We start from the raw sequence: 16,628 nt of genomic DNA, 5'->3' as shown, positions 1-16,628 counted from the left end.
AGGATAATAGGAGTTTCAAATTCAACAGAATATATAGAAGAAAAAAAGAAATGAAGCAAAGCATAACAAATCAAAATCCTAAATCAATTTCAATGTTTACCTTCTCATAGACGTCATAGTCAGTTGTGGAGAGATTACGTAAATTTAACTGCACAACTTGCAAAATCTAATATAGTTCAACAGCAATGATACATTAGTGAATTAACGTACTCGCCAGTCGTGCATTACTAGTATAGTACCGAATGATGAGATATATTTGCATGACATTATATTTGTAATCCCGTACACTCAATCTCTTACTGTCTCTCTCATTCCCTCTCTATTGAGAGCACTAATTATACGCGCAGCAGCACTATCGAGAATCCTCTCTTGTCCAGGTGATAATTGTATTACCATCCTATCAGCGTGATTGCCATTCCTGAATGTGTTCGTCAATAGCTAGCTTATTTGAATAAGTGTGTATTGCTGTATAGTTAGAAGCTCTTAGCATATTCAGTCAAATAGATTTTCGTCTTTTATCTGAATCAGTGATCGTCTCTATTTGATAAATATTCTGCAATTTTAATATTCAAATTTAAACTTATCTTTTTATCGATATTCAACTATCACAAAATAGTAATAAATAAAAAACAAGACGTCATTAAAAACAAGATTTAAATTTATTTATTCTTCTTTGAAAAATATATAGTTCGATATACCTAAATTTTCCTAGTTTAGAGAAAATTGTTGTAAAAAAATAATTAAAGTTAGTTATAAAAAATTCAAGGAATTTCAGCTTGGTCTTGAGCTTCGAACGACTTGTGATGATTTTTCAAACATTAAGAAGCAATTCGCTAATTATTAATAATTTGTTTCAACGTAAAAAATAGTCTAGGGATAGGCTCCAAAGCAGATAAAGAATTAAGATTTTTTCTAAAGGTTCTAAAGCTTTAAACTGCTTTTAATTTTTTTTTTGAGAATTAAAAAATAATTTATGATTTAATTTCCAATAAAAAAATCCTCATAACATAATTTATTCTTTTTTGTTTAGTAAAATTCAATTAAATGACTCTAAGTTTTATTATGTATTGTTTTAATAAAAATGGTAAGATTAATCTTGTTGATTTTTAATAATAAACATTGGATTGAAATCTTTTATTCCTGGATTATCTGCATACGATAAAAATGACTCAGATCATAACGCGCATCCAACTTATTACATACACTGATGAGGAAATTCTAAAGTTTATTTATTAATAAGTCACGGGAAGTACTGATAAAATAATCAATATAATTGATGTAATTGGTTCTATTGATTAGTCATCCCTCATATCGTTGAAGTCATTGGTAGAAAGTGTTCCCGCGTTTCATCAATTATCAGCCTAGTATCTCCATCTATCAGCTTAGCATTGTTTTAAACCCAAACAATGGATTGTAAAATGTATTTTATTATTTTTTTACGACAGTATTATCATATGTTACTTAAGCTAACAATTGTCAAAATTATCTGAAATTTTTGAAATAATTAACACACAATTTTTTACTACTTAAAAAAATATTTTAAAATAAATATGACAGATGACATGCGCAAAATGAACGCAGCCTTTACGAGAGTGACCCCTACTACAGTGTCGGGAACACTCACCAATCAGTTTAGTCGGAAGTAGTCCGAGGTACAAGACAGTTGTGAATTTTTTTTTGTGTTGTCTTTCACATTTGTGTTTTTCATCTCAATGTTAGCGCCAAAAGTATAAGAAAAGAAGAAATATCCGTGTGGAGCAAACATACGTAGTGGAGTTAGATGTGAAGTTTAGTGAAGAACGTCGATGTGTCATAATCCTTTGTTTTAATACTTTTATACCACAGTTTATATTGTTGTATAAAAAAATAAATATACGTATAATAGGTAAACAAAAAGTTTCGTTATTATTATCGTAAGTAGAAAAAGTTTTAATTTTTTTTTTTTAAATGTTGATAATTATAGTAGTAAATCATCCGTGAATTTTTTTCATGACCTTCGACATTTTGTCACTAAAAAATGGTTCTTAAAAAATTTACTCTATTTTTTAAACTTGCGGTTTTCTTTGTTCGCTCTTAAATTTAAAACTATATTTTTTTTTCACAAATTATTATTTTATTTATAAGTAATCAATGTCTTTCTTACATTCATAATGAAATAAATATATATTTACAGGTATTATAGAAAATAATCGAAATGGATCATTTGTACCAAAAAGTTATCGAAAAATTGCAGTCACAAATTATAGATGATGTTAATGTCGATTGCGGTGTCATGGATCGTTTAAAAAAAGATAATATTTTAAGTTATGATGAAGTTGATCTTATCAGTCGTCAAAAGTCGAGAGAAGCAAAAATAAAACTATTACTAAAAATATTATTCAAGTAAATAATTTATCTTTAAGTTGAAAAATTTGTCACCGTAATTTCGATAATAATTTATTATATATTTTTAGCTGTGGTCCATATGCATTAAAATCATTTCACGAATCTTTGGAAATGGCCTACGAGTGGTTATATTCATCCATTACAACCGAATTAAAAAAAAATAAAGAAACATTTCATGATACATTCATGTATGATACAACAGATTCATATAGATCTTCAATCATGCCAATGCCTCCAGAATTGAATGTCGATCGAAAAAAAAAAGTAATCAAGGCTGTTCAAATTTTTTATAATTAATCATTCAAAAAATTCAAATAATTCTTAATTATTCTATCTTTACTTTTGTTTTACAGATTGAAGAATTAACAAATGCACTAAAGGAGTTATCACCAGAAAAATATGTAGTCTTACATGGAATGAAAGGATATGGAAAATCTTGTTTAGCCAGCATGACCTTAAGAAACTCACCAAATATTCGAAAACATTTTAAAGTAAGAAATTAATTCAAGTTCTAGCTTTCATTACTATTTATAATTGAATAATTAATGAAATCATTTTAGGATATTTGGTGGATGAATTTTGGATGTAAAGAATCTCTTGAAAATTTGATTCAAACACGGTTGTATAGTTTATACCATAAAATCATAACTTCAAATTGTCTTCATAGTATTTTAAATTCACAAGAAGCAATAACAAAAATACAAATCGATGACGTACGTCGTGAACTCAAAAAACATTTTGAGGATTGTTCTATGCATATGAATTCATTATTAGTTCTGGATGATGTTTCAGACAAAAGGATTATTGAAACATTTGATTTTCACTGTAAAATATTAGTATTAACGACTGACGTTGAAGTATTAGATAATCATAGTCACGACGGGTCAATCAAAAATAGACAAAAAAAAATAATCAAAATGCATGATGGTTTTACTGAAGAAGAAAGTTTGCAATTATTTGCAAATGCTTTGAATACAGAAAAAGAAGCATTACCAGCTGAAGCCAAAATAATACATCATGATTGTGGAGGAATGCCTATTTTAATAGCTATGTTTGCTGCTCAATTTCAAGAATTTGGTGATGATATGAAAAAAAATCGTGACCGTTGGCAGTATTATATTGAAGCAATACGGAATAAAGATGTTTCTACAAAAATAGTTGAGAAGTCAATAGCTAAACAAACAGCAATATTTGATATGTGCATAAAACAATTATCTGTGGAAGAAAAATCAAGATATTTTAATTTAGCAATTTTTAGTGAAGATGTAAATATTACTCCTAAAACATTATCCATTTTGTGGGATGATAAAATTCTTAGAGTTGATGAATTTATGGTAAATTTACGTAAAAAATCTCTTGTCTTTAAATGGTGGAACGAAGAATTAGATACGTATATTTATGGTGTACATGAATTATTATTATCTCATTTGAGAAAATTAAATAAATCTAATTTGGTAGAAATGCACAAAGAATTTGTGTTAAAGTATTTTAATCATTGTAATAATGATCTGTCACAACTGCCAACTGATAATTATAGTTACTCGTACATAGGACATCATTTAGAAGAAGCTCAAATGTATGATGAATTCAAAAAAGTTTATTTGGATTTTAAATTTATCCAAGCTAAAATATGCAATAGTGGAGTAAATGACTTGTTACTTGATTTAAAAAAGTATAGACGTTATATTAAAATGAGTAACAATCCTGCACAAGAAGAAGAAATTGAAAATAAAATAATTGATTTAGAAAATTTTCTAAAAACATACGCGAAAACAGTTGCTGAATATCGAAACAGAGGTTGTCTTGATCTCATTCAAATGGCTTTAAGTTCCAACACTAATCGAGGATTTGTGTATGAAACAGCTAAAAGTTTAGCCAGCTCTAAAGCAAAAGAATATTTATATTTATTGAACAATTATAAACCACTAGATGATCATATGATACCTCAAGTTCATCATGAAGAGTATCAGGAACCAAGAAGTACTGAAGTATGTACAATTCATTTCACAGATGATCCAGATAAAATAATAATTGGAGGAAAATCAGGAAAATTAACTCGATGGGATTTCAGTGAAGCAAGAAGACATATCTTCTTTGATGGATTTGATCCAAAATCAATTATTACTAAAGTCGTTGTATCACATAATGGCAAGTTCTTTATTGCACTAAATAAACAATCAATAATTAAACTATTTAATTTATCGGATATTGAAGAGATTGAAGATGCCTGTAAGAAAATATATCCATCAGAAAGATTACCAATACCAAGTACCCCTATAGAAAAGCAAGTTTTTTGGACCAGGAGAAATAACGGTGAAGTAGAAGACATGAGTCTGGCAACTTTAACTATGGATAGAGGCCTAGATATCTGTGATATTACTCTTAGTTTCGATGATCAAACAATTGCTGCGTGTACAATGACTGGAGTCATCAAAGTCTGGAATATACTTTACGAGAAGAAAGAAATAAAAATTACTGAAATAAAAATTGAAAATGTACATGAAGATAAACCCCAGCAACAACTATTAGCTTTTTCCATAGAGGGTCATCGTCTTAGTAGAGTTAATAAACATGGTGATATTTATGTATTTGTTTTGCGTAATAACGAATTCCGTTATACAACTTATATTAATCCATTGAACCAAAATGAAGATCTACAAGAAAAGCTTATATATTTCAAAGAAATAAAAAAAAATAATATTCACGAAGATGAAAAGGAGAAAGATGTAATGAATTATATTCTTGTAACAGGTACTACAGTAATACATGGTACTTTCGCAACTGGTTTTGCGAATCCTCGTAAACGAATTCTTACTACAACCAATAAGAATACCAAATTCACTGCTGCTACCCTAACACATGATGAACAGTATTTAATAACTGCAGATAATGAGGATTTAATAAAGATATGGAATATTGATAATTCAAACAACGAACCAGAAAAGATTTACAAAGAACGTGCTACTGTATTAGATACATATTATGATGATTATCACATAATTGCATGGGGTAATAAAAGTTATATTCAAAAAATGATTTTTCAACCTCACGTTTCAAAAACTCCACAAGTAGTCACTTCAATTTTTGATGCAGTAATACATCCAATAGGTAATGAGAATGAAGAAAAAGATGAAGATGTTGTCATTCAAGACATCGATAGGAAAAAGATAAAGTTATCCATCTTTAAAGATATGATTGATGCTCGGGGAAAAATACTTCAGTTGATGTTAAATTCTAAGGGTGATAAAATTTTCTATGTTGAGATGTACTTAGGAAAAAGGCTTTGCCGTTATAACATAGAGAATTATGAACAAATCGTAATTTTAGTACTGCCTCCTGATAGTGACTTCATGAAATTTATTGAATATGAAGATCAGTTTTCTAATAAGCACGTTGTCATTGCATGGAAAGGGAATGCGATAACAAATGATAAATTTAACCCGAAAAAAAATTTATGGCTGATGAATTGTGACAATACAATCATATATGGTTTCATTGAAGATGTAGGTGAAGTAGTAGCATTTCAGAAAATGAATGATAAATATGCTATTGCGATAAGTGAAGATGAAAAATTTATAGTTTGGAAAATGATAAACCATGACATTCCAGAGACACGTAAACAAGAATTAATTTGTGAACATTTTGAAAACTTCAAATCAGAATCAAAGATTTGCTTTAGTACTTCAAGTTCAGATGGTAGTATGTTGGCAGTTTTAAAAGCCAACTCATGTTTTCATTTATATACTATCCAATATGATGTTCAAAAGGATGATAATCCGAATGAAACTTGTACTAAAATCGAATTGTATTTTAAAGGATATGATCCTCATCATAATTTAATCTCATGTGCATTTTCACCAGATAACAAATATCTAGCAATTGGAACATCCACCGGAGAAGTTTTGGTAAGTTTACTAAAAATTCATTTTTTTCTATTATAACAATATATTTTTCAAATTTATTAAACCAAACATTTTATTTTCAGTTGTTTAATATGATGTCAAAAGAATGTGCCATTCAAGGCATATGTATTCTTCATAAAAGTCCAATTTTACAGTTACATTGGGCACCTAGTAATATAGGTGTACCAATTCTTCTTTCTATCAACTGTGATGAACTAGCCTGGTGGAAAGCTGATTTAATAATCAATAAAGCAAATGAAAAGAAGCGACGGAGTCGAATGGGAATGACAAGAAGTGCTACTATACCACCATCAAGTTCAAGTGGAAGCTTAAAGAGTTTATCTTTAGATCTTTTACCTAATTTTAGAGATATAGACAGTCCAGATGGAACCATGAATGTAAGTCTCGAGGAAAATAGCAATAATCATGACAGTATTGATAAGAAGGCTTATGAGTTTTGGTCGTCGAAAAAAGTTCTGTATGATAATAAATGGCCAGGGTTATTGGGATTAGTTCAATTGCATCCTCATGGTCGAGGAGCAAAAATATGTGTCTCGAGTGATTTTAGAAAATTTCTTTCAGTAGACACACAAGGCTCGATTAATAAATTAACATTATTTCAATTTCAATAATGAATTAATTCAATGACTGATGTCAACGTTATTGTTTTGTGGTAATTATTTAAAATCAGGCTTTATGGTACACGCAATTATGCCATAAATCTGTTAAAATGAATTGATAATTTTAAAAAAAAATGCCATATCGAAAGAAAAGAAATTTTGAATCAGTGATAAAATACATGCGATGGGATAAGTGCAAAATTTTTAAAAATAAAAATCGAATATTTTGTATGTTGAATATATATGCAATTTATATAGTATATTTTGTACCAAGGGAAGAAAAGTAGGTTGACTTAACCACAAAATTACAACGTAAACCGAAAGTGATGACCTAATTATCTTCCTAAAACTCGTGTACAATTTTGCATCATGCCTACGTGAAAAGTTCTGTGAGAAAAATTGAACCTTTCGCTAAGGTATAATGAAAAGTACTATTTAGCTTAAGAATATTAACTTATTTTAGTAATAATTCTATGTTTTAAATGAATCAATAATTATTGGGCATAAAATTTTCAAAATTAACTATTTTTTTTTTTAATTAGTAAGAAATTATTCTTTTATCAAATTAATTTTTTATAATCGAAAAGAATATAGAGAATATGCCAAACACTTTTTTTGGTGCTTTCTTATGGTGCACAAACAATAGTGCAAAATATAATTAAATACCTTATTTTAAATAATTACCGTTTTCAGATACATAGTTCATAAATACACAAACATTTTTGTATGCATTTACTCGATAAGACTCGAATTTTTTTATATTTATACTTGCATTTATTTTTATATAAATTCGTGATTATTCTGCATTTAAAAAAAATCAAACTTACACAAAAACAAAGTCATTTAAATCAATTTTTGTACTCTTATATACATATATTCATATAACCAGTGCCTAAACTATTGTTATCAAAATTAACTTTAAAAAAAAATTATAAAATTTCAAGTAATTAAATATTACTTTTTTATCAAAAAAAAACAGTCTTAATTTATTTCTTTAATTCAATCAACCTTCATAAATTACATTTAAAATTTTTTGCTATCAAAAAAGCAATATAAAAAAATGAAAAGAATGCAAAAAAAGAAACAAACCTGACAACTACATAATTACGACAAGGAAATTATTGTGTATAAATAGAGTACTGTGAGCAACATGTGTTGCGGAACAGTCATCATCTAACTAAAATAAAAGCACGAGGCGGAATTTGGCACTAGTAAATCATTGCTACATTTATTTTTGATTAATAGGTCAATGTTGATATAAATTGAAGGACACGTTTAATTCACTTTTATAAGATATAATACTAACAGTTCAAAATTTAAAAACAACAATCATTGTTAATTACTATCAATTAAAAATTTATTAACATTGTAAACAATAATTAATTCAAAAATAATATTGCAGAATTTATTAAATATTTCTACCAGAATTTCAATACAATTTTCGCTAATCATCAATTCTTAGAGAACCGAGAAATTGCATTAAAATCTAACGTAATTTTCCCAGATTTGATGATAATGATTTTCTTATCTCTTATCAAAGTTTTCTTTGTTTCTAAATGAATAGTAAATAATACAAAAAGTGAGACACCTAGCGGGAAGTAAGACAAATTCCTGTATGTATCGTACCTGTAGAGATACAGAGTGAGAGCGTAAATAGCAAAGCTAAAGCGGAAGAAAATAAAATAATGCACGCTTACACTTCGTACTGTTACGCACGATTACGTAGGATACAGTAGCGATTGCGGCGATACATAACATTCAAGTAAATATATCAAGACGCAGACGTACTGTTCCTAGCAGCAGTGACATTGACCATTTTCTAGTCAAAGCAGTGTGCTAAAGCTCAAAAAAATGTCGCTTATTTACAAAAATTCTATGAAAACTATTGGTAAATTTGTACCTGAAAAATTACAGCCACTGTGGAATCATCCGGCTGGTAAGTAAATTGTTATTTCTAAAAAAATTAATCATTAAATAATGCTTGTAAGTTATTATTCATACACGTAGTTCATCAACAAGATTAATAACCTAAGTTCATATTTTTCCTGCTGATAGTGATAGAATATGATTTATACTTATTATATTATGTGAAATAAAAATAATATCTTTAATACATTCCACATAATTAAATGTATTTTCTTCATCTGGAATATTAATAAAAATAATTAAATTAGGTCAAGGTTACACCACTGTAGCTTTATGTCACTATACTATTTAAATTATGTTATTTATTGATTAATTCACTTTTAAATATATTCTTATTATTTTCATTTCATTTAATTATCATCATAGTCTTTATCATTGATGTTGTTATTATTATTTTTTTTGTTATTATGGTTTTGTAATCATTTGAACCGGTTTCAGGTCCGCAGACAATATTTTTTTGGGCGCCAGCATTCAAATGGGTAATGAATAAATTAATTATTTATACATTATTTATCATAACTGACTTTCTTTTTCATTAATGAATAAAAATAATAACAACAATTAATTACATAAAATTATTATTTCAAAATTACTTCAACTATTGTTGGCTATCTATTATTTATATCAGCAATTCATTGAAAAAATCTATTTTTTTTTCGTTTTATACTTTTTTTACAAAGCAATTGAATATTTAAATAAACTTAAGAATATATGATAATTAAGTTACTGATAAAATGTGTAAAATTTTGCATGAGTTAATTTTAAAAGAAAAATAAATTCTTAGATAAACACATGTTACTAAATTATAAATCTAATTTTAAATTATAACAATTTCAGGGTCTCGTGATTGCTGGTCTTGGAGATTTACAACGACCTGCTGATAAAATATCTATCAGTCAATCAAGTGCACTTGGAATAACTGGAGTAATCTGGACACGATATTCAATGGCTATAACACCAAAAAATTGGAGCTTATTCAGTGTTAATCTCTTTGTAGCGTTCACTGCACTCTATCAAGTTGCCAGAGCTATCAAGTAAGTATTTAAATATTCAAATATAAATATTTATCAATTAATATCAATATTTTATTGCAGATATCAAAGGGAACAAGCGAGTTTAGTCGGAAGTAGTGGAGTAACAACACATTTCAAGCGATTAATGATAATATTGATATAATGATGATAATAATGATAATAATAGCAATGAACGGACATTCCTCTACTTATAGTTAATACAAGTATAGAAAAATAGGTATATTTGTAAAAAATAGTGTCAATTAAAATAATTATTATAGTTTATATGATAAATTGATATTTTAAAATCTGTGATACATTATTATTATTATCGTTATCATTATTATTGACAATCTAATAGATAATATTTCAATTAAAAATCATATATCTTCGAAATAAGATACATTTGACTCAAATCGAAATCTCTATAACCAAAGAATTTAATATTCTTTATAATGCTCATATAAAAATTATACTTCCAATTTTATCAATGTAAAAAAGGGAAATATGTAAAATATTTAGCTGAAATAATTCAACTAAAAAAGAAATGTTCGATCTGATGTTACATAAAATTTTCAATAAATCGATAAAATTCATAAAAAATATTTGTAGTAATCACATTACATACATCTAAATATTTTCTTATCTTATCCATGAGTAAAATGACCAAATTAATTTTTTAAAAAAAGTCTAAAATCCCGGATATTTGATAAATACTGTCTACAACGACATAACTGTACTTTTACCTAACAATCTACATTATCTGGCCAACTTTTATACATGTAGAGAATCCAATAGTCGTGTTATCCTTCACATTAGTTACCAGCAGACCTTGCAACTAATGCCGACTGAGTGCTGACTAGTTATTGTAGGTCATCCTGGTCGTCTGCTAGACTTATATTGTTGTACGTATATGATCGTGCAGCAGTCTGCTGGCTAATCGTTGCTGACAGCAGTAGTTGGTAGTCGTGTTCCACAGTGTTTATTATACAGACAATTATTTTTGCAATACGCAAATAGTACGAAATACGTGTGATATTTTACATGTTTTCCTATACTTGTCATTATCATCACAACCCAAAACGTGTTGGAGACTTTTTAGATCATTTTAGTGTGCATAATTGGTTATAATATAATTAATATATAATCATATAATTGCATTATAACTAATCATATATTTCTTAATAGTGAGCAATATCAGTTTAATTCAATTTTCTCATTCGCACAAATAAATCATTTATATTTATACGGTAATTATTCTACTACGTTCAATATATTACGTATATAGGTTTTCAAATTGATTAATTGATAAAAAAAAAAATTCAATAATAATCTAATGCCTGATAAAATTCAGTAAACGATGATTTAGTGAAATTTGTACTACTTATTTTTTTCGTCCTACTTATTTTTACTTAAAATGTGTATATATACAGATTTACTAGTTTTATATGTTACTTAAAAATTCATGGTGTATATTAATGTATATATGATGAAGATCAGCATATTTAGAAAGTTTCTGTTATAATTTTTCAGTTCAAGTATCGCTGATACTAATAATAATACACAATGTCTAAAGTTGAAGTAAGTGCAGTTGGTGATGTTTATAATGATAATAAAGGGATAGAGGAAGAAGAAGATGATGATGAAGTGGTAAGAGTTATTAACAGTATTGTTTAAAAAAATAATAATCAACTATTATCTATCGTGAACTTTTCTTTTTTATATTTGTATGGTATCTTTCTTTGTAATATTCTTATAAATTTATTATAAAGGTATTACATAAAAAAATTTTATGTAATACGTTTTTTTCGATTAAAATTAATTAAATCTTACTTGAATGAAACTATTTACGTTTTAATGAGATTTTTTATGATTATAGTTTGAAGATGCTCAAGATATTAGTCCTAGCCTGATATTATCACCCCAAGAATTACGGCCTGATAACATTAGGTAAGTATATTTTAGGAGATTAATATTAAAATAATAAATATCACTGAGAAAAAGATTTATTTATAGTGAAGAGAGTTTATGAATTATTAAAAAATATTTCTTATTTTTATTCAAAAATGACTTTATGGATAAATAAGAGTTTTTTTTATGAATTTATCTTGTGTCATATGCGAAAAAAATTATGGAAAGCAGATATATGACATTGTGAATAATGTTTGAGTTTAAAAAATTAATAAATGGTAATTTATTTATTGTTTTTTTTTGACATCAGTTTAAATAAATTGTTCAATAAAGTCATTTAAATAAAATTCTCGGAATAAAATTAATTTAATACAAAAAAAAAAAATTAATTTTAACGCATAAAATCTTTCTCGAATGTCCAAGAACTTGTCAGTCATATGATTATCCAATTTCTAAAATTAATCAATTGGATCAGTTTGACAAAAATAAAACGATCGTTTTCTCAATATGCTAGTCTCATAAGAAATATTTATTCACTAATACGATTATAATTATTGTCATTTATATTTAAGTCCTACGTACCGAATGGACCTGAGAACGGCTATAAATGAAGCTAAGACAGCCTCACATTATTTCTTTAATAATGAATATGGTCGAGCAAAAAAAATACTAGAGCCATGGGCAGAGAGTAGCATGTATCACTCACTAGGAAATAGTGTTTTCGCATGTCTCGAAGCTTTTTTAACTTTTGAACAGGTAAGCAGCATCCATCAGTAATGGACACAATCAAAATAATATAATAGAGTATTCTTTATTCCAAATGATAACTTCAGCACTCATGTCTATATTACTTCTTCAATTACTCATGCTTAAAAAAATTTTCTTATGAGTAATTAACTAGTGCTTCATAAATATTTTTTCATTTATTTACGCTATTATTATTACAATTGAATTTCTCCTAGACTGCATCTATTCTTTACATTACATTACTTTCTACCAAGTTTCCATTAAGATAAATAAAACAAACATTAAAATCATTCTTAGAACATAACATTCAAATTGGAAAGTTTGTATTCAATTTTCACTTTTCATCTTAATTCATAATAAAAATTTATACAAAAACCATCTGTGCATGGTAATAAAAACAATTGAAAATAATTAACTTCAATTTTCTAATTTTCTAATCTTGCTATTTTTTTTAATATCATAATAACCAAACGTTAGTTTCGATAAAAAAACAATTAACCGTTATTTTTGTCACATCCTTTATATATAAAAAATATTGACATATGATAATGATAAGTATAAATATAAATTTAATTCATTAAAAAAATATTGAGAAAAATTATCTTTCCGTTGATATGATGAAAGCACACATGGCAAGAGTGCTGACGACTGGTTACAAACATGTAATGTCATGTCATGACAAATATTGAATGCTCAAATACGCGTTGTCAACTCGTTTAATTAGATATAATTACAATTATTATTGTTATGATTACATACAATTAGAAACACATAGAAAAAGCATCTGAGGCTCTAAGGATATGCATGAATGTTTGCTCGAAGAATCGCCGTCATATTACTCTCACACAAAACATTGGAAAGATGGTTAAAAAAACAAACTATAATACTTATACTGTCGGTAATGTATTTTTTTTAAATTTCTAAATAATTAATAATAATATTATTATTATTATCATCATCATTATAGATGGATATCGATTATATTTTTTTTTTATCACTAGACCAATTTTTATAGCAATTAATTTATTCATCGTTAGTCATTAATTTATTTATAATTGAATCGAAAGATAGTTGTTCATTGAAAAAAGCTCTATGTATAATGCAAAAACCTTTGCATGATTTAGTAATAGTCATAGAACAGTTTACTTAGTTGATATTATTCTCATATGTTGATGTACAACGAGCAGCAGAAATAGTGTAGAGAATAAATATTAAAATTTAAAAAAAAATAACGTAAAAATAATTGAATAAAAAAAAATAATGTATATTATAACTATTACAGAGGAAGTACATGCAGAATTGTGTTATGCTGAGTCACTTTTGTTAAAAGCTATACTGACTTTTGTGGAAGATGAGACTCTAGTCAGCTTTGTAAAAGCTGGATTAAAAATCCGTACCTGCTACCTGATGTATAAGTAAATAGTTATTCATATTTTTTATCATAAAATAATCATAAATCTTCAACATATGTTTACATGATTACTATAATTAACATAATTGGAAAAAAAATCTAATCTAATTTGTATTTGTTTTTTTTTTAAATTTTAGAGAATGCTTGCTTATCCTTAAATCTCGAAAGTGGGAAAATGAAACAGATCGAGTACATTTTGAGAGTGGAGTACGCATGGGAATAGGGACATTTAATTTGGTAAATATTATCATTCAAAAAATCGATTTGTATAAATAAATAATAATTATGTCAACTATTATAAAATTTATTTGTTTTTATAAATATTTAATTACAGATGATATCATTGCTACCAGGTCGTGTTATAAAATTGTTAGAATTTATTGGATTTTCTGGCGACAAGGTCAGTACTACTAAAAAGTATCTAGCAGTGGAATTATCAAGCACAATTGTACACGTAACATGTAACTGAAAAACAAATATTTTTTTTTAAAAACCGCGTTTATCTTTTATCCATACGTTAATAGCAAACTAATTATTATTGGTTGTCTCCATAATTGTAGCAATTTAATTTTTTCATAGAACTTTAACCTGATAAAAAAATACTTTTAAACATTCATCATACTCGTAAGTGCAAGACAATTATGAGTTTTTATAAAGTTCAAAATGACGTATCTAAGTTGTAATTATTAATTTATAAAGTAATCTATGTTCATGTTCTGTGCAATTAGTTATTTAATTTTAATTATTAACAAAAATTTGATGATATGTTTATGTTCATTCAGAACTTTGGCCTTGAAGAACTGAAAAAAGGATATGAAGATAGAAGAGGTATTCGGCACGTGTTATGTGCGATGACACTCCTTTCATATCACCTTATTACTTCATTCATCATCAGTCTAGATCGTGATGGTGATTTAGAGTGGAGTGAAAAAGCCTTACAAATTGAATTACAACACTATCCAGATGGTGTATGGTTTTTATTTTTCAAAGGAAGATTAGAATTTATTAAAGGCAATATTGAAAAGTCTGTAGAATGGTATAAAAAATCATGGAAGAGTCAAGATACATGGCCTCAATTTCATCATCTTTGCTTTTGGGAACTTATGTGGGCTAATTGTTGTCAACAAAAATGGGACGATGCTCTATTCTTTTCTAACTGCCTTGTCCAAGAATCAAACTGGTCCCGAACGATTTATTATTATCAACAAGCAGCTATAATGATGATGAAGAAAATACATGGTAATAAAGACGATGATAAGAACAATGAAGACAACAATTATGATGATATCAATAATTTAATGCTGAAAGTTCCTGCATTTAAACAACGAATAGCTGGTAAATCAGTACCAATGGAAAAATTTGTTGTTAAAAAATCAGAACGATACTTTTTACAAAATCATAATTTAATTCTTCCTATATTTGAACTGGAATTTGTTTGGAATTTATTCCGTATTGTAGGCAAAAGATCAGATCTAATAATAAATATGTTCAAAGTCATAGAAAAAGAAGAAAAACGTTTAAAAAATTTCTCATCGTAAGTTGCAGGAAATTTTTTTAAATTCCTATAAATATTTGACATTAACAATAAAAATAAATGAATATCATACATTTCATTTCAGAAATATTCCAGAAGATTACCAAACAGATAATTTAGCATTATTGTTATTGTTGAAAGGAGCATGTTTACGACAAATGAAACATTATTTGCAAGCAGAGGACTGTTTGAATCGAGTTGTGCAACTCGAAAAACAGATAAAAGAAGATATATATCTAGTTCCATACGCTATTGTTGAATTGGCGGTATTGAATCGTGACAGAGGAAATATTCATAGAGCTGTAACACTCCTAGAAGATGCTAAGTATGCAAACAAATTAATATGTTAATTTAGGCCATATTAATGACTTTATTAATTACCATAATTCACCTTTTTTTTATACCTTAGGAAAAATTACACTGGCTATTCCTTAGAGTCTCGATTACACTTTAGAATACACTCAGAATTAATGGAGCTGGAATACCAAATAAAATCAGCAGCTAAAGCTGGGAATAAGGGATCAAGTAATAAACAAATAGATCTTATTAATTCAACAAGTGAAGTTGAAACTGCAACAGAGGCTATATTTCATAATTAAATGAAAAATGTTTTTAAATTTATCTAAAATAAATTTATATTTGGTTATTTAATAAAATATCCATAATATATTGAATTAGATGTTTAAGATTGTAAATTGCATTGTTTAGCATTTAACGGTTTGTGAATTTAATTATTATTATTTATTAAAGTTCCTATTATTTTCCTATTAAAGAGTCTGTTCAATTAGGAAATATTTATTTTAAGGATACATCTGCTTTAATTTTGAGATCATTTGGCTTTAAAAGTTATTAAAGAGTTTTTAAATATTTGATGATATGATAGTAAGTTAATAAAAAGTTAAATATTTATAATATGATCGATTATAGTAGAAAAAAAAATCCTAATAAACATTTAAATATTTGTACAATACAGAAAATAAACGATTAAATTCAAATAGACGCTGACTATAGTCGATAAAAACAATACCGACTGCTCCGAACGAATAAATTCTTAGAATTATCGAGCTCACTTTTTCAATAGAAAAGTAATAGATAGACGCAACAATCGGAGGACCAAAACAATACATATATACATATATATAACAACGCTCGAAAAATTCTAGGAAAAAAGAAAATTTT

At 27.0% G+C, this 16,628-nt stretch overlaps 4 protein-coding genes across 5 annotated transcripts in view; 3 read left to right on the top strand and 1 right to left on the bottom strand.

Moving 5' to 3' along the window:
- The window catches only part of LOC118070309 (uncharacterized), a 157,836-nt gene that overhangs the window by 140,523 nt on the left and 685 nt on the right, over positions 1-16,628 (bottom strand). The window lies entirely within an intron of this gene.
- Positions 1,642-7,739, top strand: Dark (Death-associated APAF1-related killer). Of its 2 annotated transcripts, none has more exons than XM_035088845.1 (6): positions 1,642-1,885; positions 2,174-2,382; positions 2,454-2,649; positions 2,739-2,876; positions 2,946-6,290; positions 6,371-7,739. In XM_035088845.1, the coding sequence occupies exons 2-6, from the start codon at positions 2,195-2,197 to the stop codon at positions 6,917-6,919; spliced, it is 4,416 nt and encodes a 1,471-aa protein (XP_034944736.1). In that variant the 5' UTR covers positions 1,642-1,885; positions 2,174-2,194; the 3' UTR covers positions 6,920-7,739. The 2 variants fall into 2 exon arrangements, with proteins under 2 accessions (XP_034944736.1, XP_034944735.1); XM_035088844.1 differs by having other exon boundaries at positions 1,642-1,913.
- Positions 8,526-10,333, top strand: LOC118070310 (mitochondrial pyruvate carrier 4-like). Its single transcript, XM_035088850.1, has 4 exons — positions 8,526-8,843; positions 9,272-9,312; positions 9,671-9,867; positions 9,928-10,333. Exons 1-4 carry the CDS (start codon positions 8,759-8,761, stop codon positions 10,007-10,009), a joined length of 405 nt encoding a protein of 134 aa, XP_034944741.1. The 5' UTR covers positions 8,526-8,758; the 3' UTR covers positions 10,010-10,333.
- Positions 10,730-16,123, top strand: LOC118070308 (tetratricopeptide repeat protein 39B-like). The gene is made up of 11 exons (XM_035088846.1): positions 10,730-11,096; positions 11,380-11,496; positions 11,726-11,796; positions 12,330-12,513; positions 13,270-13,402; positions 13,787-13,919; positions 14,053-14,152; positions 14,250-14,315; positions 14,698-15,449; positions 15,535-15,774; positions 15,859-16,123. Exons 2-11 carry the CDS (start codon positions 11,413-11,415, stop codon positions 16,046-16,048), a joined length of 1,953 nt encoding a protein of 650 aa, XP_034944737.1. The 5' UTR covers positions 10,730-11,096; positions 11,380-11,412; the 3' UTR covers positions 16,049-16,123.

This window comes from Chelonus insularis, unplaced genomic scaffold (genome assembly GCF_013357705.1).
Source record: "Chelonus insularis isolate UGA/USDA-ARS -01 unplaced genomic scaffold, ASM1335770v1 contig_568_pilon, whole genome shotgun sequence".
Classification (NCBI taxonomy): domain Eukaryota; kingdom Metazoa; phylum Arthropoda; class Insecta; order Hymenoptera; family Braconidae; genus Chelonus; species Chelonus insularis.
Note: the sequence above shows the minus strand (reverse complement) of the source record. Positions and strands in the feature narration are given on the sequence as shown.